General features: G+C 34.8%; 1 protein-coding gene across 1 annotated transcript in view; it reads right to left on the bottom strand.

Moving 5' to 3' along the window:
- Window positions 1–1,675: 1,675 nt before the first annotated feature.
- LOC140141999 (uncharacterized) overlaps window positions 1,676–24,975 on the bottom strand; it is a 199,734-nt gene continuing 176,434 nt past the window's right edge. Inside the window, exons 4-6 of the mRNA XM_072163898.1 lie at window positions 17,054–17,115; window positions 13,288–13,398; window positions 1,676–7,493 (exon numbers count right to left, since the gene is read on the bottom strand). Of these exons, the coding sequence (XP_072019999.1) occupies window positions 7,443–7,493; window positions 13,288–13,398; window positions 17,054–17,115 (224 nt within the window). The 3' untranslated portion in view covers window positions 1,676–7,442. The remainder of the gene's footprint in view (window positions 7,494–13,287; window positions 13,399–17,053; window positions 17,116–24,975) is intronic.

Raw genomic sequence — 24,975 nt, 5'->3', positions numbered from 1 at the left:
TTATGGTTACAAGTCGATAGTCCGAGAACCAAATAACTCAGTTATAAACTGACTCTACCCTAACCTTAAACTTTACCCAGCTCTAACCTATTACCTGAGCCCTTATCTTAGCCGTAATCATAACTCTAACCCTAAACAAAACACTCACCTTACCATAAATTCCGACTAATGGACTGCTTCCCATTTCATGATAAAAAGTTCTTAGAAAATTTCTCAGCTAATTATAATTATTTTTCATCTGTTTTATTGCCAGTATACAAGTGTCTATCGCTTGCAAAAATGCAAACAAGATTTATAATAAATAGCGCCACCAGTGTTCACATTTAGTGAATTATGACTAAAGTAGCACTATATGAATCAAACAACCGTGTCATAAGCTGCATACGATCTTTGAGGTTCATGTACTACGTCATACTAGTCATTGAATAATGCATGATGGGAAAAGGGGGGATAGTCCCGTAGTGATCTATACACTTAATATCTCATTTGTACCAATAACCGATCAGTGATAACCCCATGCAAGTTCTAGTTTTATAGCTAGCTCAGATTTTGGTTTCTTTAATAGGAAACATCGCAAAACAAACAAGAGCTATTCATACAGTGAGGTACGAAACCATTAATCGAGCTTTCTGCTATTTCAGTTTTGAATTTTAGTAGTGGGCTCCCAATAAAGAGTCAGTTTATACTCGTTGTAATGTATTGATGTGTTTATAACAATGAGCTAACAATTATGTGGGGCTGTTTGACGCCTGCCAACCGGAGCGTAACCTGCGAGTGCCTTGCCTTGCAGGCTTGCTTGTTTAGTCGTGGGTAAATTATTGTATTATTCGTATAATGGTAGAAATATAATCACTCGGTGAAAGATGTTTTAATTTATTTCACTTACTGTAGTGACAGGTGAAATAGAACAATCCACCTTTCACATCGTGATTATATCTCAAAAATTACACTCACAGACATTTGATATACAGTAAGCCAAAAAATTAAGGTACCAGTTAAGTTCACCTCCTGTAAATCCTAAACAAAGACAGATATGTCAAAATTGGAAACAGCAGCCAATAGCTTCATCTTTTAGCTCGAATTTAAGACCTCATTCGTTGAATTTGTTCAAGAAATAAAGACACGGTGATCCCAAAACCCAAGGAAGATACCAACTTAAAAGTTGCAGTTTGCTCCATTGCATGCCATATTGATTTGTACACAAAGCGTTCGTGAACAAGAGCACTAGCGTCGTGCTTTCATTGATTAGAACTCACTTTTGATGTTGCTTCTTCATTAGATTTTAAATCACCGTTCCTTTAACTCAACAAATAAGGTCTTAAATTAGAGCTAAAGAGTACAGGTATTGACTGCTTGTTTTAATTTTGACATATTTGTCTTTATTTAGGATAAACAGGGGTGAACACAACTGGTACCTTAATTCTTTGGCTTACTGTATTTATACAACATGGTTCATTACATTAAAACCAATCATTTTGGGACAACCTGTATTTTGTATTAACACTCCGTTAAAATGACACTCAGCGTTTTAATGGCTTGGGAAATTATTCGATAAGACAAGTCCTAGCAGATATATAATGAAATAAAGGTACTTTGCTCCATCTATTAATTTATGCCATAGGCACGCTGAATGTTGTTTCTATTGTTTCAAATAAAGACAAAACAACAACATGGGTTAAATGAAATTCAATTTATTGGATACTTGTGGCTTCATAATTTATATACATACAGGCATGAAGATTAAACTACAGGTTAACATATTCTTTATCATTACACAAATTTTCAGAAAATATTTCTCTCACAAAACGATTTCACATCTCATTTACCTTTAAGCAAAAATATACTGTGCTAAATTGTTTTACAAAATTTACTCATATACATTCATAACACTTCCAAAGGTCATTGTGCTATAATTATTTTCGTTTCGTTAAAACAAAGGCATTAAAAGTTCCTAAAATTGCAGTTTTGTGTTGCAGAGGAGCGATAAATGTATATTTTCCTGACAGGAACGATTATAAAGCTTGTTTCCTGTGTTCCCTTATCTCGTTCTCATTGGTTCACATACCTGTACTTTCTGCACTACATCTATAAGAACAAATATATACCTATCTACGATTGAATATTTTGTTTTACGTTTATTTATTTATTTACAAGAATACATTATGGTACAGTACACATGAAAGTGACACCTAATTTCTAAATATGAATAAAGGGTGTCCTTAAAAGAACGATATCTTCGGGAACTGTTTTATTGGGGTACTTTAACGCTAAACCAACGTAACATATCAGCTATCACATACTTTTTGAATTTTGACAATGACAGCTCCGTGTTTGGAATAGAAGAATTTAAAGAAACTACCTAATTTTCGATCCGTTCCACGGAGTTAAAATCTACCAATGACTACAGAGGCATCATGCGCTGATGATGGGCGGTGATTAGGCCATCTTAATTTAATAGTCCTTCACAAGTTAAAACCTAATACGGAATGCAGTTTTCATTATTATTTTTTTCAACTTTGATTTTTTGTATCCGTGGCAAGAATAGACCACCTTTTCATCTCTCAAGGAATTTGAACTGTGCTCTCAAGGAATTTGCACTTTAGGCTATTTTGATGTTTGACGATGTCAGACGTGAGATTTTTGAGTGGTGGATCAAAAAAAAGGTAAACAGCGGAAAAAACGGAAATTTACTAAATAGCAAAAAATAACTTTTACTAATGCGCACGGGACCAAATATTAAGTCAAGATATAGCACTCTGAATATCGATTGATATTTGAATTCGTGGAAAGGCTTGAAAATGAGGGCGTTTCGTAAAATGCTTATATTTTAAGAACGGTATCGTCAATTATCAAAATTCAAAAGGTATGTGATAGCTGGTTTATTTCTCAACCACACCAAGTATTTAGTTATGTTTAGTTGTGGCGTTAAAATACCCAAGCAATTAAGTTTCCGACGATACACTTCTTTCAGGATCACCCTGTAGTTACTTTAACTGAAATAGGTACAATGAGTACATTTTCCGTTTATTTTTTACTAAAGATTAAAACATGTATATATCTATTTAATCCTTAGCTTAAACCTTACATGAAATCACTCAACATAGCAGAGAACTGTGTATATGGGTTTAAAATCGTGTTTTTATTAACCCACCTTTTTAAGATAGTTCTTGAAGATCACGAGCCACATAAAATACTTAATCCTATACTACTCCTATAATCACTTGTAAATTTGCTTCAATCAATAAAATCATTTTCGCAAATAATGATAACTCTCTCACACAAATATATAGGTTTCTGTACATGTGGGATCTATTTATTGACTTCACGCTCTCAAAACGTTCACTATACTGTCAAAATCTGAAAGATTCCTGGAGATGCATAGCATTATTACCAAACATGACACCAAAACAATCTACGCAAAAAATGCCCAAGGGCCTTGAAGTGTCCTCTCGAGAAATCATTGCATTCGTACTTTTGTAAAAGGGTACATGAAAATGTACGAACCATTTGCAGAACCATTTATGGTTCGGTATGCTTTTTACAGAACAACAAAGGGTTCTTCAGCCTGACCAGAGATCTTATGTGGTTACTTTTAAGACTCATTCAAATTTTTCAGACAGGACAAATCAAGAACCATTTGGCACAGTTTGTGCTAACAGTGTACTGGCGCTGAAAAACAAAATGCATCCTGCTTTACTTTTATTAGAATAACATATAACATGGGTAGTGAATTGTTAAATTTGCAGATAAAAAAGGCTTTTTTTATATTGAAGTTGTCTCTGCCGCAAATATAATTGTCTAATAAATTTAAAGCGTTCACACTAAAGTGCAATCTGAGTTATCGGTCTACATAAGGGTGCGCCACTTATTCTCTATGCGAGCTCCCTTCATATTCGCTTCGTTTTATGTGTCACTAAACCACACCAACATTCATTAATATACAGTAAGCCAAAGAATTAAGGTACCAGTTGTATTCACCCCTGTATATCCTAAATAAAGACAAATCAAAATTAAAACAAGCAGACAATACCTGCACTCTTTAGCTCTGATTTAAGATTTAATGTTGAAATTGGTTGAGAATGAAAGAAAGTGTGATCTTAAACCTAATGAAGAAACGAAATCAAAAGTTGCACTTTTGTGTTCTAATCAATGAAACTACGACGCTAGTTTTAACATGCTTATCAATGGAAGCACGACGCTGGTTCTCTTGTTCGCGAACGCTTTGTGTACAAATTAATATGGCATGCCATGGACCAAACTGCAACTTTAAAATTGGCATCTTCCTTGGGTTTTTTCATCGTCGTGTCTTTATTTCCTGAACTATTTCAACGACTGAGGTCTTAAATTCGAGCTAAAAGATACAGCTATTGCCTGCTGGTTCCAATTATGACATATCTGTCTTTGTTTAGGATATACAGGGGTGAACATAGCTGGTACCTTAATGCTTTGGCTTACTGTATTTTCAATCAATCATAATAATACTGAAAGCAAGAGTGAAAGAGTAAGAGAAAAAGTATGTAGGCCTTCTAATTGTGCATTCAGAGGGAAAATATTCAAAGGAAATTGGAAACAAATTGAAGGGTGACAAGATTAACAAAATTATATAAAATAGTATGACACTTAATTGTTCAATCACAGATTGGTCGGTAAACTGGATCTGGCCTGATCGTTAACGTTTGTGTTAATGATATGAATTACCATACACTGTTCGCCATGAATATGTAATTTTAACAACATTAAAATACAATACAAGAGATAATACATGATAATGTTACGGGGTACTTTACTCCGAAAACACACAGTTCCTTTTTCTTATACATTTTGTTATACATACTAACGTGTTGACGCCACATCGTAATTGTTACAGTGACACGAAATAGGCGTGTCAACCAGACCTGTTAACATCAGCAATATATGTCAATCAATTCTTGTGACTGGCATTGAAACTTTCGGATTAATCATTGCTATGCACCACAAAACATTTACACAATTATCATTATTATTATTATTATTATTATTATTATTGTTATTGTTGTTGTTGTTGTTGTTGTTGTTGTTGTTGTTGTTATTATTATTATTATTATTATTATTATCATTATTATTATAGTTAGTGTTATTATTATAAGTAGTAGTAGTAGTAGTAGTAGTAGTAGTAGTAGTAGTTGTTGTTGTTACACAGAGAAAAAAAATCTGTACACAATCCTTGATAAATATAAAATTTACCAAAAATATGTCTAAAAGATACACAAATTAATAATATTTTACGTGTTATTAAACTTTGTATATATGCCCTATTATCATTTGTTCGGCTGAAATTGGCAAAACCTATTCATTTTTAATTACCATGAAGTCCCGACTTATAAACTCGCGCTTAAATTCACACAAGCGCGGTCGGTCACGCATTACGCAAAGCGCAACTGGTGCTAGGGTCAGCTGTGTATACGCCATTCTAATGATTCTTTATTATTCCACGATATTATGAGGATTTTCGCCAATTGTAAGCCGAACTAAGTATAGCAGTATCAATATCAGTACTTATTATGTTTATTACTTATCATTTATTCCTTTCACACATTTATATGAATGAATACTTTATTGTTTAGATAGTAGTAGATTATCATTTTGCCATTATTTCAATATTTAGTGGCAAAATGAATATTAATTTAGACCCTTTTACCATCTTAATAGCAGAACTATATATTTTCAGACCCTTTTATGATTCTTAATACTTAGAGGAATGATTTTACTTTAAAATGCAGATTACAAAGACATTGGTTTAAACATCAATACAAACTAATCTTTTTTTATATTGCTTATCACAACATTGGTCAGTGAGACCTTCTTGCTTATTTATTACATTTTGATGTTTTCATGTTGAGCTAAATACATTAAAAGAACTGAACCAAAGAGGTTATACCCTACTAATAGGCCAGGAACTATTTGTTTCTAGAGCACAAAGGATCACTAAGAATGCCAACAAAATTAGTATTTGAAATGGTAATGTTTTCTATAAGTATTTCACATTTTACTGAAACTCTCAGTCTCGAGGACGCACTGTCATTTTAAAACGAGAACATTATTTTTTTAGAACAACTTAGGTTGATTGTTTTTGTTTGATCTGTTATTGTGAGATTGCTGATGCTGAATAACGAGAAAATTTGTCATTGAAAATAATTATTGTTTAATCTGCAATTAGTAGTTTGCATGTTTGCGTGTCGATCATGGATGGGAGCAAAATGTGTAACTTCACTTCTCCAGATTATTTCGCCATAAGCCCGGTATACATGTTTGGAATATACGCCTAATGAATGAGCTTTGTCGATTACACTTGCTATTGGCGCTACGTGTTGAACTTATGTTACGCTTGCTATTAGGCAGGATTACTTGTGCACACGTATGACGTCAATTTGGTGTGATTCAAGAGTGACAGTTGCTTACAGGAGTTAAAATGATGTTATATTTTCGTACTTCATTCACGTGTGAAAATATAATCTTGCCTATTATTTTAGCACCCATGTGCCACAATCCAGTATGGCGGTTCCTGACTGCTTGTCTAACGCCTTTATCTCAAACGGTATAGTTATTTTCTAATCATCTGACAAATACATTACAAATAATAATGATGGAACTAAGACATTGGAGCCAAATTTGCTCGATCTAGATTGACTACCGATGCTTGGTTAATCCTTATTATTTGTAACTGTGATAATATGTTACCTTTGTATGTAATTTATCGACCAATTCATTCATCGGATTTATTAGTCGATAGTTCACACGCATCAAGGCAGCATCGTTGGTCGATCCCAAGAAGGAACCACTTTGGCTGTGACGCCTTAATCAGATCAACGTTTAGAAAGGCGAGGGTTCCAAACTCTTTAGTCACTCAAAGTGACTCACCAATCACGAACCATGTTTGTGTTAATATTATTCATAGAACATCTCACGAACCCAAGTCTGCGCATAAGATATGGCATTCGGGACCCCCTGCAAGTAAAGATAACCTACTCGTTCTCTGAATTAATTTCAAATTTGGGGAAATTTAAAAAAACTAGCTACATAAATGTACAAAGATCTTCAGCAACTTACAAACTTCATACATCATTGCACACAAACTTTCGCTACGCTAGGTATGAATAAAGTAAATAACATTTTAACATTCACAATGATAATAGGATCTCACCTTCCATTTGCACTAATCCTATAGAACACATTGGTTTTTAACATGATGGCCTTTGTCTCTAACGACGTTTCAAAAATAAGTGATGTTTTTTTTGTTCAGATTTTCTAAAAAGCCAATTTGTATCACAAAATTTCAATTTGTATGAACTATACAAGATAATTGGTTATGTAATTTCAAATAACATCTTTGATAGCATTGGAACAAAAAAATAAAACAATTCCATTCAAACCAACAAAAACAACTGAAATGTAGAAACCCATCCTCAACGCCGTCTTGATGAAAACAATTCATCTGCCAAAGTTTTCCTTAAATCCTGAAAAGGGAGAAAGAAGAAAAAGGAACGATGGATGAATAAACGACAGTGCTAAGTACTAAAATGTTACAGAAATGGAATTGCATACAGACGATTCTCACATATCTATGAACTAATCCTTTTGTATTATGATCATTATAGAGGGCTAAGCGTTCGGCGAATTACATAGGTCACCTAACGGGTGAAATGCAGACGGTATGTATATAGTTGTAATCTGGCCTTCGTTAGTGTACGATGGGTAGTGAACGGACAGTTGCAGCTAAGTCGTTCCAAAGTTTTGTCAACACTGAAAGCCCTCTCTCGAGCACTCCGAATATTCTATTATATATTGTGGTGAAATACAATATCATCCAGAGGTGAGCGAATAACTTGTTGGTTTCTTAGATTGATAGATGATATTTATGTGATGATCTGGGGTCAAGTTGCCTAAAGTATTGAAAACAAGGCAGTTTTAATATAATTTGCTTTTGAACAGGCTGTCACAAGTATCGGTACATAAGATTGGTATACGGAATTATTCTTGATTGTTAGAAATGTTAGAAAATAATTGTAATTGTAGTGGTTATATTCTAGTAACTTATTTTGTATGCATTTGGAAACTAGGTCAAAACGAATGCAGTCGCGCGTGATTTTAAGAAAAATCTTCAAACTTTTTAATGTAAACCTAGATATATCAAAATGATGAAGCAAAATGATGAAAGAGCTGAGTATACCAACTTATTAAACTATGTTGTATTGCTATTCTTATATTTAAATGTAATTCAAAGACTTACAATTAAATCAACATATATCATGAATTAATCATTATCATATCATCTCGTCTTTAGTATTTCTAGTAAATTAAACCCCTACTTTAATGGTAACGTATCTCCGTTTGACGAATATGATTTTTGGAAAGATATCATTTTAGTATGAGTGGCTTATGATCAACTTGTATTTATTTATGTGGCGATTATGCATAGTATAGTGTTGTGTATTCATTTTATATTCAAGTAAAGGAAGCCATTATAAACTACTTAAAGCAAGAACGAAGTTTTCAACTAAGTTGATCAACACAATATCATCTGTGTTTGTTCATGTATTGAATTTTGTTTTAAAGACATCTTTATGAATTATTCCTTTTAAGGATATTTTACGGCATGTTTGTCAATGCATCAAAACAGACATAAGGATAAACTTCTATCACACAAGTGTATTTCGCGTTGCATATTAATTCAAGAATTAGGCTAATTATTTCAAAATTGATCCCAAATATATGACAGTGTAAACGGCACAAGTTACTTTGTTTAATTTTAATTTTCAACAAATATTAAAAAGTATCAAACACTGAGAGTTTTGTGGAAGGGGAAGGAGCTTTATCAGGATATGATCCCTTCGCAAACAACGAGTTTCAAGGATACACCCAAATATAGATTTATTGTTAATTTAGAGATAAAAATCACTCTCCCACCCTCTTCCGTGATTTTGCCAGCGATTTAATTTGTTTGACAATGACCAAAAGTGTTTAAAATGAAATGCAAACGTCCACAATATGATGTGGGACTAGAAATTAGATTGTTGCCTTTAGGATCAGTATACGGTATATAAGTAGCAACACAATACATGTACCAGTTATTTTCACCCCTGTACACGGTGATCCAAAATCCCAAAGAAGATTTTGTTTGTTTGTTTGTTTGTTTGTTTGTTTTATTTCATCTTTTGCCTGGGTTACTCATTCAGTGGATGTTTTAAGGTATCCTCTGTTCTGCCTGCCTGGACCTCACATGATGCAGTCATGTCTACAGTAGAATTCACCGCGACTAAACCAAGATAACACTCATTGAAAACAGCTCAACTGATTAAATCAGATCTTCTCTGGTTGTGCACATGTGTCTGTTTTATATGTGCGGTATCGCAATGAGCTGGTATTTATAGCTTCAGTTGGGTAACCGATTATAAAGGAAACGCAAGGAAACAATGGTATGTGGACCTTTGTTCACGAAATGAAATTTGTTAACCAGCATTCTTGAAAATGAGCAACATAATGATTGTTGACTTAACACGGTTTGGAAATAATTTCTTCATATTTTGTGGTGTTATCTGTCGTTTACATATCCTTCGTAAAACACCAAAGTACGAATATTTCCAAATATCTAAATTAGCTAAAAATTTAGGACATGTTACAAAACTATATTTTCTAGAATTTTAGAAGAGTACTTTTAATATTGGCCGGTTATTTTTCACACAGCGACGTTAACTAGGCAATGCACTATTACCTATAACATACACTAAAACACCAAAGTACGCATATTTCCAAACATCTAAATTAGCTAAAAATTTAGGACATGTTACAAAACTATATTTTCTAGAATTTTAGAAGAGTACTTTTAATATCGGCCGGTTATTTTTCACACAGCGATGTTAACTAGGCAAATCCCATACTTCTAACGTACGCTATTTGTAGAGGTCACGCGTCAATGGGAAGAGCACTGTGTATTGTGTATAGGAAAACGGATGGAGACACAATAGCTTGCGTAACATTCTCCTGTGCCGATTTGATTTGCCGATAAGCTATTCATCGGGCTGAACTAAATTAGGCGCTTGAAACGATCAAATTCGGTGTTGAAATAAGCAAGAGTTTTCATAAATACTTCTCTTCAAGAAGGTGTAGTGCCATCACAGTGGAAACAAGCAAATGTCATCCCGCTTCCGAAGACGACACCCCCTTCATTGACAAATTAAGACCAGTGTCACTTACATCAAACTTGGCCAAAATAGCTGAAGGCAAGGTTTCCAAATTTGTTGTTGATTCTATTCAATCCCAGGTCGATGAGAGGCAATATGGCAACCAGAAAGGTATGTCGACTACCCACTGCTTGATAGATGTTTACCACCAGTTGGTCTCGGAGGCTGAGAAATCTGGTACAATCAGTACGTTGGTACTAACAGACTTCTCAAAAGCCTTCGATGTCATCGACCACAGCATTGCTGTTTCAAATCTCCTGAGCATGGGTGTGTCACCATCTATTGTGCAGTGGGTGGCCGACTTCATTTCTGGTAGGCAACAAAGAGTTAAGTATAAAAATAGTCTGTCTGAATGGGAAACGTTATTGGGAGGGGTTCCACAAGGTACAATCTTGGCCCCAATAATATTTTTAAGTATTATCAACAGTGCCCAAGAGAATGACAAGAAATCGGACATCCACGTATGGAAATATGTCGACGACCTGACCATAGGTGAAAGCAGGGGCCATGGCAAACCTAGTAAGATCCAGAAAAGCCTGGACTCGTTGCACCAATGGACTGTTGATAATCAGATGATGCTCAATCCTACAAAATGTCAGGTCATGCAAGTCCATTTTGGTAGAAAACCTGCTCCCAACGTGGAAGTCCGTATTTCTAGTCAGAATCTTGTGGTTGTTGATAAGGTCAAACTACTTGGAGTTATCATTGATAAGGATTTGAAGTGGGAGGGTCAGGTAAATACAATGTACACTAAGGCCAACAGAAAGCTGTTCATGCTCAGAAAACTGAAAGGAGCCGGGCTTGACAAAGAAGATCTCCTTACCGTTTACAAAGGTTATGTCCGCCCATGTCTAGAGTATGCTGCACCACTCTGGAGTGCTGGCCTCACTCAGCAGCAGGTGAACCACCTTGAGAAGATTCAGAAGCGTGTTTGCCGTTGCATCCTTTCATCAGATTATACAACCTACTCTGATGCATTGGAAGTCCTCAACCTTCAATCTCTTGTGGATCGCAGAATTCATATCTGCAAGGAATTTGCTATCAAAGCTAGCAGCTCTGAAAGATTCTCAAGGTGGTTCCCCTGCTCCAAGTTCAGATCAAGTATGCAACTCCGGAAACAAGCAAAATTCAAACCATACCGATTCAAAACTGACCGATTCAAGAACAGCCCACTGCCCTATCTTACCAGTCTTTTAAATGAACTACCCTCCTATACTTCCTAAATTACTAACTTTTGTTGTGCTAGCTGCATTATTTTCATCCGTGTCCTTTAACTTTTATTAAAGTGCAGTTTAATAGCTTGTATATTCTCAGTAAAAACCTTTCACCAAAACAGTGTGCAATATTCAATGAAAGTTTTTTTTGTTTTGCAATAATTGAGCTCCCTACCAGTGCACTACTCTTACCTCTTTGACTTTTTATGAATTTGATTTAAATTGTGTTTTTTATAATTCCTTTTTCTTTTAAATATGTTTTTTGATGTAGTAATATATTACTTTGAAATTGTACATAGATATATATTTTTATGTTGTATTAATTAATGTGTAAATTTTGATGTTTATAAATTGTAAATTGTGTCGCAATTCAGTGTTTTAATACTGCTATGACATTTAATAAAATATACCTGAAATATATAATATATTTAGTTACACCTTTTCACTTCATAATTAATTTTCTCGCTCAAATGAAAAGCAATCATTTTCATTTCTTCTGTCAGGTGAAAACTATAATGCTTGTTACTATGTACTTTTTTTTCAAACCCTGATGTTACACTTAGGTGTGAAATTTAGGCTTCTGGTGTAAGATTTTCGATTTTCGCAGGCTTCATTTTGCCCCGCCAGCTTTTTTGGGGGGTCAACGTTTTTGCATAATTCGCTAACGAAAGATATTTCCCAACAAGCACATCATATATGGCTAGTAGTTTTGTCAGAATTTCGATTTTGATTGCACCATTTTTCAATTCCGACCACCAGTTTTGTCAAAATCAACTCGCGAACGTACCCATGGTTGGATGATTTTGCAAGCCACAATAGAAATATCGATTATTTCTGCTGGTTATATTAGTAATAAAGTACTGGTTGGATATTTTGGCAGTCACGAGTGGGAAAAGGTGAGATCAAAACGTATATTCTGACAAAACTATAATATATAGATCCACACGATGTGCCATACAGAGGTGGGAAATATCTTTCTTTAGCAAATTGTATTAGTTTGAAACGCTAAAACATGAATTCCGAAAAAAGCTCGCGGGCGAAGTTAAGGCCTATAAAAATCAAAAATCTTACACTGAAAGACACAATTTCATGCCTAATTTTAACACCAGCATTTAAAAAATGTATATCCAAGCATTATGTTATTAGCTAGCTGACATTACTGAAGGAAAAAATATTGCTTTATATTTGACCGAGAAAATTAATTTCATAGCAAAAAGGAGTATCTCTGAATTGTGCTGATTTCAACATGTATCGATCGACTTTTAGTGCGACTATGCATAACAAAATAAGCTGGTGACCACCGTTCTGGGTGCAGGGGTAAATAAAAAAATTCAAAAGTTCATGAGTTCAATAGTCATAATAGTGGGCGATTCCACACGGGAGCGGGGTCCGTATCATTGGACATCAGTGTGTATGTGCACTCCGCATCCACAATGGGAATGATCGTGTAATGAGCACGTTTTGTTATTAGTGCAATACAGTACGCGTGCGTGCAGGGTACTCATGACGCGATGTAGACGTGTGCTCGCATAAGAGAAGTTCAGTAGTGTGCATTGATTCTATTCAATTTTCTAAAAAGTGGCACAAAAGGGTTTTCATATGTTTGTGTTTAGTGAAGCAGATCTCTGGATTGCCGAAACCAAAATGAATGAAACAAACAATATTTGAAAACTAGGACTACTCCCTTGACGTTGATATAAGCATCGTGTCACAACAGTATTTTCTAATTGCCAAAGATGGATGGCGCTTTTCACTTGCACAATTTTTGTGAGACAGGCTGCGCAACCCCTTTGATTGGTATTATATAGTTCCAACTTAAAATTTCACCCCGACAATTTCACGGAAACATGCATTACCTGTTGGATTCTTTGTTGTCGTTCCTTTGGTAATAATTTAAATAGTGACTGTATGAAAGAGAGATTATCGGCATCTGATCCTGATTGAAGTTCAAAATCTCTGTTTGGTTGCTGCAAATATACAAGAAGTTAAAAAATGTGATCGGTAAGAATGTTTGAAGTTCAAATCTGTTATTGTTATTGCATTATTATGTTCGTTGATGGGGCAAAGCGTTTTAAAACAGTATGATTGGTAACCATAACTAACAGATAATTGACTTTAAATGACAAAGAAAGTTCAGTATATTACATAATCCCGGGTACATATTCAACACGTAAAGCAAGGAATGTTCTGGTATAGACGAATCCAACGAGCCAAGTGATGGTCAGACTTCAGTCGGCTATTACTGGGTCCCGTCTGCAACAAACTGGTGTTGTTACTGCCCAATTGGATGGATTAAATCCGCTTAAAAATCGATGTTGAATTGTATTTTGTTGTAAATTTTCATCGTTCTTTTGTCTACGTGTAACGCGGGTGATGGAATGCAGTTAAATATCCCCGCTAAGGCCACATTATTTCACATTTTAGGTGGGATAGACCTAAGGGGGGGGGCAGCTATGCCTGCCATTGAGGTGTAGGAATGCGTGAAATTGGATTCGTCCGTATGTTTACACAATTTATACATATCTGAGTCTAACATGATGAAGCGTCTATTTAATAACTATCGACTTGGTCACTTGATCCAAAGTTTCTTTAATGGGAGAGGCTGTCTTATAATATACATACAAATAGCCATTTTTTTAAATACATTTTTCATCAATATGACATCGTGTGTTAATTTGTCTCAAATTTTGAAGTTGATTTCTTAGGGTTTTTTTTTTGTCAAGTTTTAAAGTTTCATGAATACCACAAAAAAGGTTTTTACGAATGGTTTTATTTAAAACCATAATGTACGATCTATAAAAATGAGTTTGATCAATTTTTCCAAAGCTTTTTTTAAGCATATTTGTAGTGTTTACACATATCACAACTTACACCTAATTTAATTCAGCCAAAATCATGTTTAAGGACAATAGAGCAAGTTTGAATTAAAATTATTATTCGGACTTTCATTTTACCATTTTTAGTTTGTCTTTTAAGAAATGACCAGAAACTCTTTCTGACGGTTGTTACTAATAGTAATTTTACAATACTTGGCAGAGAATAATCTGATAATCAAATCAAAATTTAACCGAAATCGTATATTAAGGCTTTAATATGATGGGGAATGGTCATTTCAATTTCAAAGATTAAAAGCAATTTGTTGTGCTATATTTAGCTAGCAGTCTTATACAACCATTCAGTGTAAATCTTTCTCTGCGCATGTGCATGTAACTAGGATGGGTTTTTTTCCTATTCCAATTCTGTGTGACAGACGCTAATATTTACTGACACTCTGCTTTCGCTTCATCCGATGCAGGATTGATCACAAGAAATGATCTGGACTACTGCTTTTCCAGCTTGGACTAGTCTAATTCCCAAATGTTTGCTCAAGTTGTGGTTCAATAATAAGATCAACTATTTGCGGGGAAGATGGCAAATTGAGCGGAATTCTACGAAAGAAATTAATATCACATTTGGGAGAAGAGTATCCAACTTTGCACGAAATTTGGTAAAAATCCAAGCATCTATATTTTGCTTACTTTAATAATTCTCTTGTTCCAAAATTTACTAAATATAGAAGTATGCGCTTTTATCATTTTGAAACTTGTTTTTCAAAATATTTTCCCATGTTGGCTGGCTCATGTGGGTAGATAACGTGAATAAAATTGGACGTAAATAAAACTGGCAATAAAATTATGGGGACCAGCATGTGACTATTGGACGCTGACTGGTATTTCGCACCACTAAAATCGAAAAGCACTAGTCATAAGAGACATTTGGGTTATTTATCCTAAATTCTCTGCTGAAGTAGTTATGTAACAGGAATAAACATTCAAAATTGTATTCTTCTATCACTATGGTCATTAATCCTGTTACATCACTACTTATACGGTGAATACAGCTGTTTTATCAGGGAAGCGACTGCAAAATTTAGAGTAGACATTTGTTATCTTGAGTTTATACTTTTATCAGATAATAAATAAATAAATAAATAAATAAATAAATAAATAAATAAATAAATAAATAAATAAATAAATAAATAAATAAATAAATAAATAAATAAATAAATAAATACGCTCTTCTTTACAATCGAGCACTTTGCCTAACGGCAAGTCAGCCTTGTTTACTTTGTAAATAAATAAATAAATAAAGTTCGCTAGTGTTCATGGTCTTGGTCCATGTTATATATAGCATTATTTGCGCGTCATCATACGAACACATTATATTACTCAGACTACTTTAATACAAGAACGGCTAAGTGACTAATATGATTTCTTATGTTCGTATACAGCACATCTAATACAATAAGGCGTTTTGTGACATTTCCTTTTAGAACCTTGAGGGGACAAACGCCCTGGATTCCTGGCTTTTATTTACTATACCTACATGACTTTTACAAATGTGCTTTGGAAGAGGGGCTAAGGAAAGTGAAATCATTAATGTCATTGAATACGATGTGTGGGGATATAAATTTTGAATTTAACAAGGTTTGAAATACAATTTGGGTCTGCGAAAGGAAAATAAGGATTGGAAAATACAAAAAGGCATGGGAAAGGGAATAGAACTGAACACGTCAAACAAGCAGAAACGAGAGGGAAAGAGGAAGAAAAAGGTGAAGGCTGACAGGGAGGAGGAAAATAAATTAAAATAAAGGGATACAAAAGCAGAAATAATGAAAAGGAGAGAAAAGAAAATGATTGAATGAGAAATACAATATGGAGAAAAGGCGTGGATGAGAAAGACGAAATGAAGATAATCAGAACTTGAGAAAGGGGATTGGAATTTTTAGACGACCACGAAATAGAAGGAGAGAGACACAGGGGACTCTAGATAGGGTGTGTAATCCGATATAGCTTATACTATATATAATTTTAAACAGAAAACCCGGGATTGAAATCTAAATGGCAATTTGAAAAGTAACACGCATTATTAAACCACCATAGTTAAAGTATTTCACATAATAAGAAGATCAAAACTAAAGTGACACAAATTCACAAGGATTATTGGATACATTGGAAAAGAGAAATGATGACCATGATATCATCAGTCATCCTGTTTATCTTTTGGACACATTGAAGATTGTGTTGTCAAGGAAGTCTTATAGGAACCGATGGTTTATGGTTCAAAGATAAGACCATTTTCGTGACTTTGTGATCACGAATCACAAATCGATAATATCAGTGTAAACCACTTGAAATTACAACATCGTAAATCTTTCCTTCATCACGCTTTATAAAAGCGCTTTATAAAAGTGGGTCTGAAGAGTGCATTATAATTGCAAATTCAGTTGTTCATCAAATCAATACTTTATATTTAGTCTTTAGCAAAGCCTGATACGTAAAAGATACATCTGAGATACTGTTAACCCAACAAATAGACGAAACATTGAAAAGGACAATGCAGAACCAAATTAATTATATATGTCGAGAAATTAATTAGAAACATGGAAATGAAATGCACCTTATCATCATCATCATCATCATCATCATCATCATCATCATCATCATCATCATCATCATCATCATCATCATCATCAACATCAACATCATCATCATCATCATCATCATCATCATCATCATCATCATCATCATCATCATCATCATCATCATCATCATCATCATCACAACACTGAGTAACACTTACCAGTGGTATTTGAATGTCTTCAAAACTCTGTGGAATTTGTATGTCGCCTGTTCGTTTGCCAACTGTATAAAATTAAAAGAAAAAAAAATCATTTTTAGTGTGAGTAATACCAGACTTGTTTTTGAGAATCGTTACTATCTTCTTGCATAACATTAGAACTTAATGTTATTTACACCCAAAGATATTTGCCAAAAAACTAGGATAAAGCTGAATAAACTGAATGAAAAAAGAAACAAATAAAAACAGCAACAAAATACTACCCTTGTGGCACAATGTGTTATCTTTGTTGGTTCAGTGCAAAGGCCACAGTGTATCGATACCGAGGATCAACTTACTAAATGTTTGTGAAAGTGTTACGTTTTCTGTCCAATCATGGCCAAATAAGAAACTGAGTTAGAAGTTTAGATTTTTTGCATACCATGTGATTACTTTGTGATAATTTCATCATTATCTGATCAGACACGACTGTATTAGAGTAAACTTTAGTAAACTTTTACTGCAGTGTAGTGCAATAAATTGACTGCAAACATTTTCTTGTCACTATATTGTTTAAAAAATATAGGTTAACACATTAAAATGTTCTTATTTTTTCAGAAGCAGAATTTGCATAAAATGTATGTATTTTACATAGTATAGGTTTTCATCTAAAAACTTCACAAAAAGTAACGCAGCCGTTATCAATACGCCAATTATTTGTCCAGCTTCGTTTAAAATTGACAACACAATAGTGCTTCTAAAGAAAAATACCCGAATTTAAAAGTTGTTGTTTACAGCGATCAATGGTTATTACGCAAGCATTGTGGCATGTAAAACCCGCTAATATCTTCGCGCTCATATCAAAATAAAATACTTTTGTGACATGATGCTTACATCATCGTCAAGGGCGCAGTCGTAGCTTTCACATGCCGTTTGTTCTGTTCAACGTGCTTGTTTTAATATCGAGATATGTTTAGTTAACAGCGAAAGAGTAAAATCACAATTGTGCCACTTTTACTATGGAAGAGTGATGTACATGTAAATCAATAATAGCATCAAGTGTATCAATGGTTCCTTCGGTAAATCAAAAGAATGCATCGATTACACAACAGTGAAATAATGATTCAAAACAGATTAAAAGATAAATAAATTACACGGAAAATGTAGTTATGCCTATTTCTTGATAATCAAAGGTGCGATGCAGAATTAAAGTGTACGTCTAGTGCGGGGCAAAACATTCAAAAATTGTATCCACCTATCACTATGTTAATTCGCCAGCGAAGTGGTTACATAACTCCCTGGTAACTGGATCACGCACCTTTTGGAATTGATAGTACATGCCATAGACTTTGTGTTGCGATCATTTTGATCGTGGTGTAGAATTCAAAAGCGTGATCTCGTTGACATAGTGATAATCGGATTACACGTAACACTTCGCTAGCGAATTGTTCCAGTTACATCACTACTTCTACGGCGAATATTCAAAGTCAGTCAAGGTAAGCACATGAGATATTTTCTGCTTTGTGCGGATGCGGTCAATTATCTAAATCCAAAAGGAGAATCAACTCTAATCATTCATGTTAATCCATATTATATTGGCTGTTGCATCCATTTTTCAATTTTTTAATGTGGCAGTGACGTCAGTGCGCATTTCATTGGGCGCAGCTTCAAATCGCTAACGTCCGCTCAAAGCGTTGGCGTACAAACACACCGCACACCGTCGTCGTCCCTATATCTTCGTGTCAAAAATTGCCGTGATAGTACGGTGAATCCTTACGTTTTTCAACAGCTACGCATGGTGATTTTATTCGAGATAGGCCGAGCGACTTAGGCTAAGCATACAATTTGAGATTTTGAGAGCCTGCCACACTGTTTCTATTCATTGTTTTTACGATTTTCGCATGATCAGTATATGGCTGGCCGTAACCGCCACAACGTGGAGCTGCTACGCGTAGCTTACTTTTCGCTTCGCGGAGCTAAATTGACCAATCATGTTAGATCTTTTCATTACGCGGAGCCAGTGGATGCATCCTCGTTCCAGAGAGAAAAACTCTTGCCAAAATTAATGTTTACTATGGGGATTTTAAATGAATCGATTGTAAATAAACCACGACCAGTTGTACAGGATCAATACCATTGTTTGATTAGTGTATAGTCAATGTTACCTTGCATGCACGTGTCATGTGTGTGGCGTGTTTGTTTGTTTGTTTGTCTACTGTGTCAGGCCAGGATCACTGACACCCACGGTACTGATACTGTCATACTATCACGGTGATCATATTGTTGAATGTTGTTGACTTTAAAATAATCATGATGCAGTCATGTCTACAGTAGAATTCACCACGACCTTTGAAGGACTTAAACCCCATTAAAAGCTATTAAACCAAGATAACACTCAATGAAAACAGCTCAACTATGTTACATCAGATCTTCTCTGGTTAAATACACACTGCACTTGTGTCTGTTTTACCTGTGCAATGAGCAATGAGCTGGTATTAGAGTTTCAGTTGGGTGAACGATTATAAAGCGAACGCAAGGTAACAATACTGTGGGCGTTTGTTTACGAAATGAGACAATAGTCTGCTTATTGTTAACCAGCGTTCTTGAAAATGAGAAGCTTAATGACTTAACACGGTTCAGAAATAATTTCTTCATATTTTTGGTGTTATCTGTCGTTTACATATCCTTCCTAAAACACTAAAGTACCAATATTTCCAAACACAAAACTATATTTTCTAGAATTTCAGAGAATACTTTAAATATTGGCCGGTTATTTTTTACACAGTGACGTCAACTAGGCAATGGCCTATACTTCTAACATACACTATTTGTAGAGGTCACGCGTCAATGGTGAGCGCACTGAGTATTGTGTATAGGAAAACGGACAGTAACTACAGTATGTATGGCCTACTACTAGTATATAAAGTAAATCCGAACTGGTTTGCAGTTTGCTGAAGGTCGAATTCCGCAGGGACACCGTGCAAGTTATACAAATTAGCTCCCGGCGATGCACTGCAGATCGCAGAACTGTGTGCATAGTTTACCACCACTCTGCCTAGCTATATAGTTATGTACAATACTGTATGAGTTTCTTATGAGTGCATGTCCATCTTAATAATAAGTCAGTTCGTACTTTTCATAAACTACTTTTTGAATCATAACTTTCGTGACCGAGGATATCTTGCAACTACGTGACGCTCGTCTGGCAAATTCTGAATGAATAAATTCGCTTCACGTAATGAGTAAGTCGTACTTAATTGGTCAGTTTTACCTCCGAGTAATGAAAAACTCTAACATGATCATGATTGGTCAATTTGGCTCCACGGAGCAGAAAGTCAGCTACGCGTAGCAGCTCCACGTTGTGGCGGTTGCGGCCTACCATATCAGTATCCCATATGATATTTCTATTGCAAGAAAATTTTATTTGTTGTCAGGTTTTATCTTAAATACACTAACTGGAAATTAAATACACTAATTAGTGAGGACCGGTATTTTGCTGTGGATATGTTTAACTGCAATTTGCGGGTAAAAAATTTGAAATCCTGGGTAAAAATTGTGATCATATTCAACTCTTTGAGAAAATAATAATATAAAGGAATGCATGTAAAATCAAGCTGCAATACAATGTACATTATTGACACACTATCACTCTCTTTATCTACGGCAATAATAGAATATCGATTTCAATCGAATTGAACACATTGCTCAGTTTTGAGTTTGTAGTTGACTACTAAGCGACCTAAGCGATCGATTGCTAGCCAATCAGATAGAACTCCTTTTCTTGCGTTCGGTGAAATACCACTCGCCCGTCGCTCACCAACGGAGTATTAAATTTATATTTATCGTATAGGACGTCGACACTGTGCACCGTCACACGCGATTAAAAATGCCGCATAGATGTGAGAGCGAAATATCTGCCTCAACGCATTGACGTCACTGCCACAACAGCGTGACAAATGATATAGAAATATAAGTTATTGATACAGTTTCCCATTAGATTACCACATCCTGTATAGCCAAGTGCAAAGGTCATTTGCCATATTTGGCGTTATTCTGGGACTGACCATAAACAATGAAATATAAGGGCTGGAAAAATATTTTGCTTTTATCTTTGTAATCCCAAAATGGATCAACGCATTTACCGACCTCTAAGACAATGATTTTTGACTTTCACAATAAGAGAGAGAATTGATCAGAATGATCGACATTTATCGAGTAGGGTCAAGGTCATTTATTCAAGTTAAAATCACGTGTGATAATATTGCACCATCTTCGTTAAATATTTTTGGAGCGAAGTGTTATTGCCCTTGGCTAACCGATGAAGCTGGGATGACGTTTTGAGTAACACGGTCTCCAATCACATATCTCTAATAATGTGTAAATTACCGATCTTCAACGTTGCATGACATACATATGAACGAACTTTGTCATGTGGAACTACTGTATTTCCCCTAAGTGTAACATTACAGCTTAAGTTATGCACGATGTGATGTATGAAAGAAAAAGATCTACAGATATACAGTGAGCCAAAGAATTAAGGTACCATATATTTTCACCCCTGTATATCCTAAATAAAGACAAATATGTCAAAATTAAAACAATCAGTCAATACCAGTACTCTTTAGCTCTGATTTAAGACCTTATTTGTTGAAATTGGTTAAGAATTAAAGAAACGGTGATCTAAAACCTAAAGAAGAAACGAAATCAAAAGTTGCACTTTTGTGTTCTAATCAATGAAAGGACAACGCTGGTTTTAACGTGCTAATCAATGGAAGTGCAGCGCTAGTTCTCTTGTTCACCAGCACTTTGTGTACAAATTAATAGGGCATTTAATGCCGCAAACTGCAACTTTTAAATCAGTATCTTCCTTGACTTGACTTTATTTCTTGAACACTTTCAACAAATGAGGTCTTAAATTGGAGCTAACAGATGCGGCTATTGGCTGCTGGTTCCAATTATGACATATCTGTCTTTATTGAGGATATACAGGAGGTGAATATAACTGGTACCTTATTGTTTGGCTTACTGTATTTACATGTATACTAAAATGCACTAAGATCTAGAAGGAGTTACAATGCTATGGAATGACACAAATGCGGACATGATATTATTGCTAGCTATTGCTGTGCATTATGGAATATGGACGCAATATTTCACGGCTATCAACGTGTTTCGTGCGAACCTCTGGATGGGGCGTATGTGATGCATCCAATTAATTCAATCTCGATTCAAAATCATTATGTAGGGACCCTCAATGTAGCTCGTCTCTGTGGACAAACTCATTACAATAATGGCACTATATGTGAACCACTAGTGTAGACAGGGTAGGATTGATGCAACAAATCGATTCAATCTAGATTTAAAATCACTGTATATAGAGCCTTGATGTTGACATCTATATCTGGATGTGGACAAACTAATTACAATAATGGCATTATGTAAGATCGCTATGGGAGTTTGCAATTCAGGTCTGGCAGACATTAATACCCGGGAGACTTTGGCAAAGCGATACAGTATTAAGGTTATTTACTTGGTAAAGGAGTGATTGTGGCATACTTCTGCATACTTCTTCATAAAGCGATAACTATACTGTGTGTGTGGTTTTTTTTAATATACGTAAAAATTGCATTTTACCTTGGCAATATTATTAAAAATCAAATATCAGGGGCGGTCAGTAATTAATGAGAGTTGACTTGTGACCCCATGTATGGATTATTTTCATTGGTATTTCTCTATGATCACATAAACACTGTACCTTTGTCTTTCAAACAACACATGTAAAAATTATATCACACAATTGTTTACGTAACAGCATTAGCATACAATCAATGGTCTACAGTCACTGGCTGAAATTGAGTCGTGTTTTTTAAGGGAAATAAAAGGCTGAAATGAGACCTTGTTGTATATTTTAGACTTTCTCGGGAATTAATGTATGGAGAGTGCTGCTTTTTGTAATAGTAGTATACCACAAACTTCCAGCTCATATAACCATCTTTGCCGGTCTGGAAAGGTTTTAGTTTATTGATAATATGTAGTCAAATATGTGTTATTTTTGGCAGAAACAAGGTTTTTCTTTCTATAAACAGTTTGATATTGCCAACAATAGCAAACGTGGAAATTTAACTTTTTCTGCCATTTCTGTTGACTAATCCCCAAACATTAAATCGGGAGTCACACAGAAAATTTTTGAAACCGTAAATAAAATACAACTTTTATTCAACTATTGTTAATCATATTGTACTAGCTCTCACATGTGTCCAGTCTTTATATTTTAATCTGTTTTATCTTGGAGATAATTGATGTCATTGTAATAACTGCTTTTCATTTTCACCATTTTGGCAGCACCAAATTGCTTCCCTTCAAGTCCAAAAGTTGTTGAAGTTCAAAGACGTCCCATTTCCATCCAAGTTTAATGGCAAGGCCCAGATTTTACTAAAAGCAGACCCAAGACCTGCTATTTACACCATATACACCATGTACTTTTGCTGATTTGGCAAAGTCCCTAGTCTATTGACTTTATGCTATTGTTGTTACGTATTCAAGCATATGATATCATTTACACATATGTGGTTTGAAAGACAAAGCTACAGTCTTTATGGGATCATAAAGAAATTCTATCCAAATATTCAGTATATGGGGTCAAAGATCAAATCTCATTACATACTGACCCACCCTCGCATATATAAACATAAAAAATATGTGAATATTTGAACCTTACCAGTTGAAGCATTCGCTATTTGAATTTTAAAGGGAAATGAAAAGTATACATTAAACCTCGTCTTACAAAGGGTTTTTTTTATCTAGCATTATACTAAACCCTTGAACTAATCGTAGAACCACCTTTTTCAGTGAAAATATTTTTAACCCACCATCTTCACACGGCCGACTATCAAACAATAAGGGTGGGGTGAAGCAGGCCGTATGTTTCTAGTTCTACAGTAAGGTATATGATGTTTCTTTTGCTCTTGTGAACTTATCCTGAGAGATATGGACGCTAAACTAAGTATATACAATAGTTATTTTGCAAGCTAATCCGGTGAATATTACATTTTGTATGATTTTTAGCGAAACATTATATAACGTAATAACGATATTACGTTGAAAATGCTTGTATACTCATTTTGGTTTCACAGTATAGAGAAGGCCCGTAGCTACACATTGTAGTAAGGGAGATTTAATATAGAAAATTGTTGTAGTAAGGGAGATTTAATATAGAAAATTAAACGGGGAGTTAAAACAACCCCCTTCGTAGTCATTGTTAAAATAATTTACATCAATAAGGATGAGGGATAACATATTTGCATACTCGAAATCTGCAAATCTGTGACCTATCTGTAAGATATTTGCGATCTATAAGATTTGTGATCACTTCGATCAATTCAAAATTTGATAAGGCAAGAAAAGAAATCTCAGGAAGAATAAAATAATCGATGTTAGAAAAACAGCTACTACAATGGATGAAATTCCTGATATTAATTAAAAACGTCGCTCACTCTAAATTATTACTTTCTATTTATGTCATGTTAAGACGTCGTTATTATTGCTACTACAACTCTCGTTTTTGATTAACGAAACATATTATCTACGTCAGCTCAGAGTTAATCAAATATATGTTTTGTATTTTACAGCTGCCTCGAAGCTACGAAATCATTTACGACACAAATGTGGCCTTGCAATGTTTTATTTTAGTTTGTTTGTGTGTTTGTGCTTTTGACTAATAATGTTCTCAAAGCTTCCAAAAAGTTCCTCGAAGTCACGAAGTCAGTAATGGCAGGGGTGCCGTTACTTACAAAACAACGACAATTCGGGATAAAAGTCTGCCGCTTATTCGGACGAGTTACCGCGATCTGCATCAAATGATTTTAGAATTGGTGAAAAAATGGTGTGTGTTACACAATAATATAAACGTTATCATTACAAAGAAAAATGTCACATTTGAATACTTT

Source organism: Amphiura filiformis, chromosome 20 (assembly GCF_039555335.1).
Source record: "Amphiura filiformis chromosome 20, Afil_fr2py, whole genome shotgun sequence".
Classification (NCBI taxonomy): domain Eukaryota; kingdom Metazoa; phylum Echinodermata; class Ophiuroidea; order Amphilepidida; family Amphiuridae; genus Amphiura; species Amphiura filiformis.
Note: the sequence above shows the minus strand (reverse complement) of the source record. Positions and strands in the feature narration are given on the sequence as shown.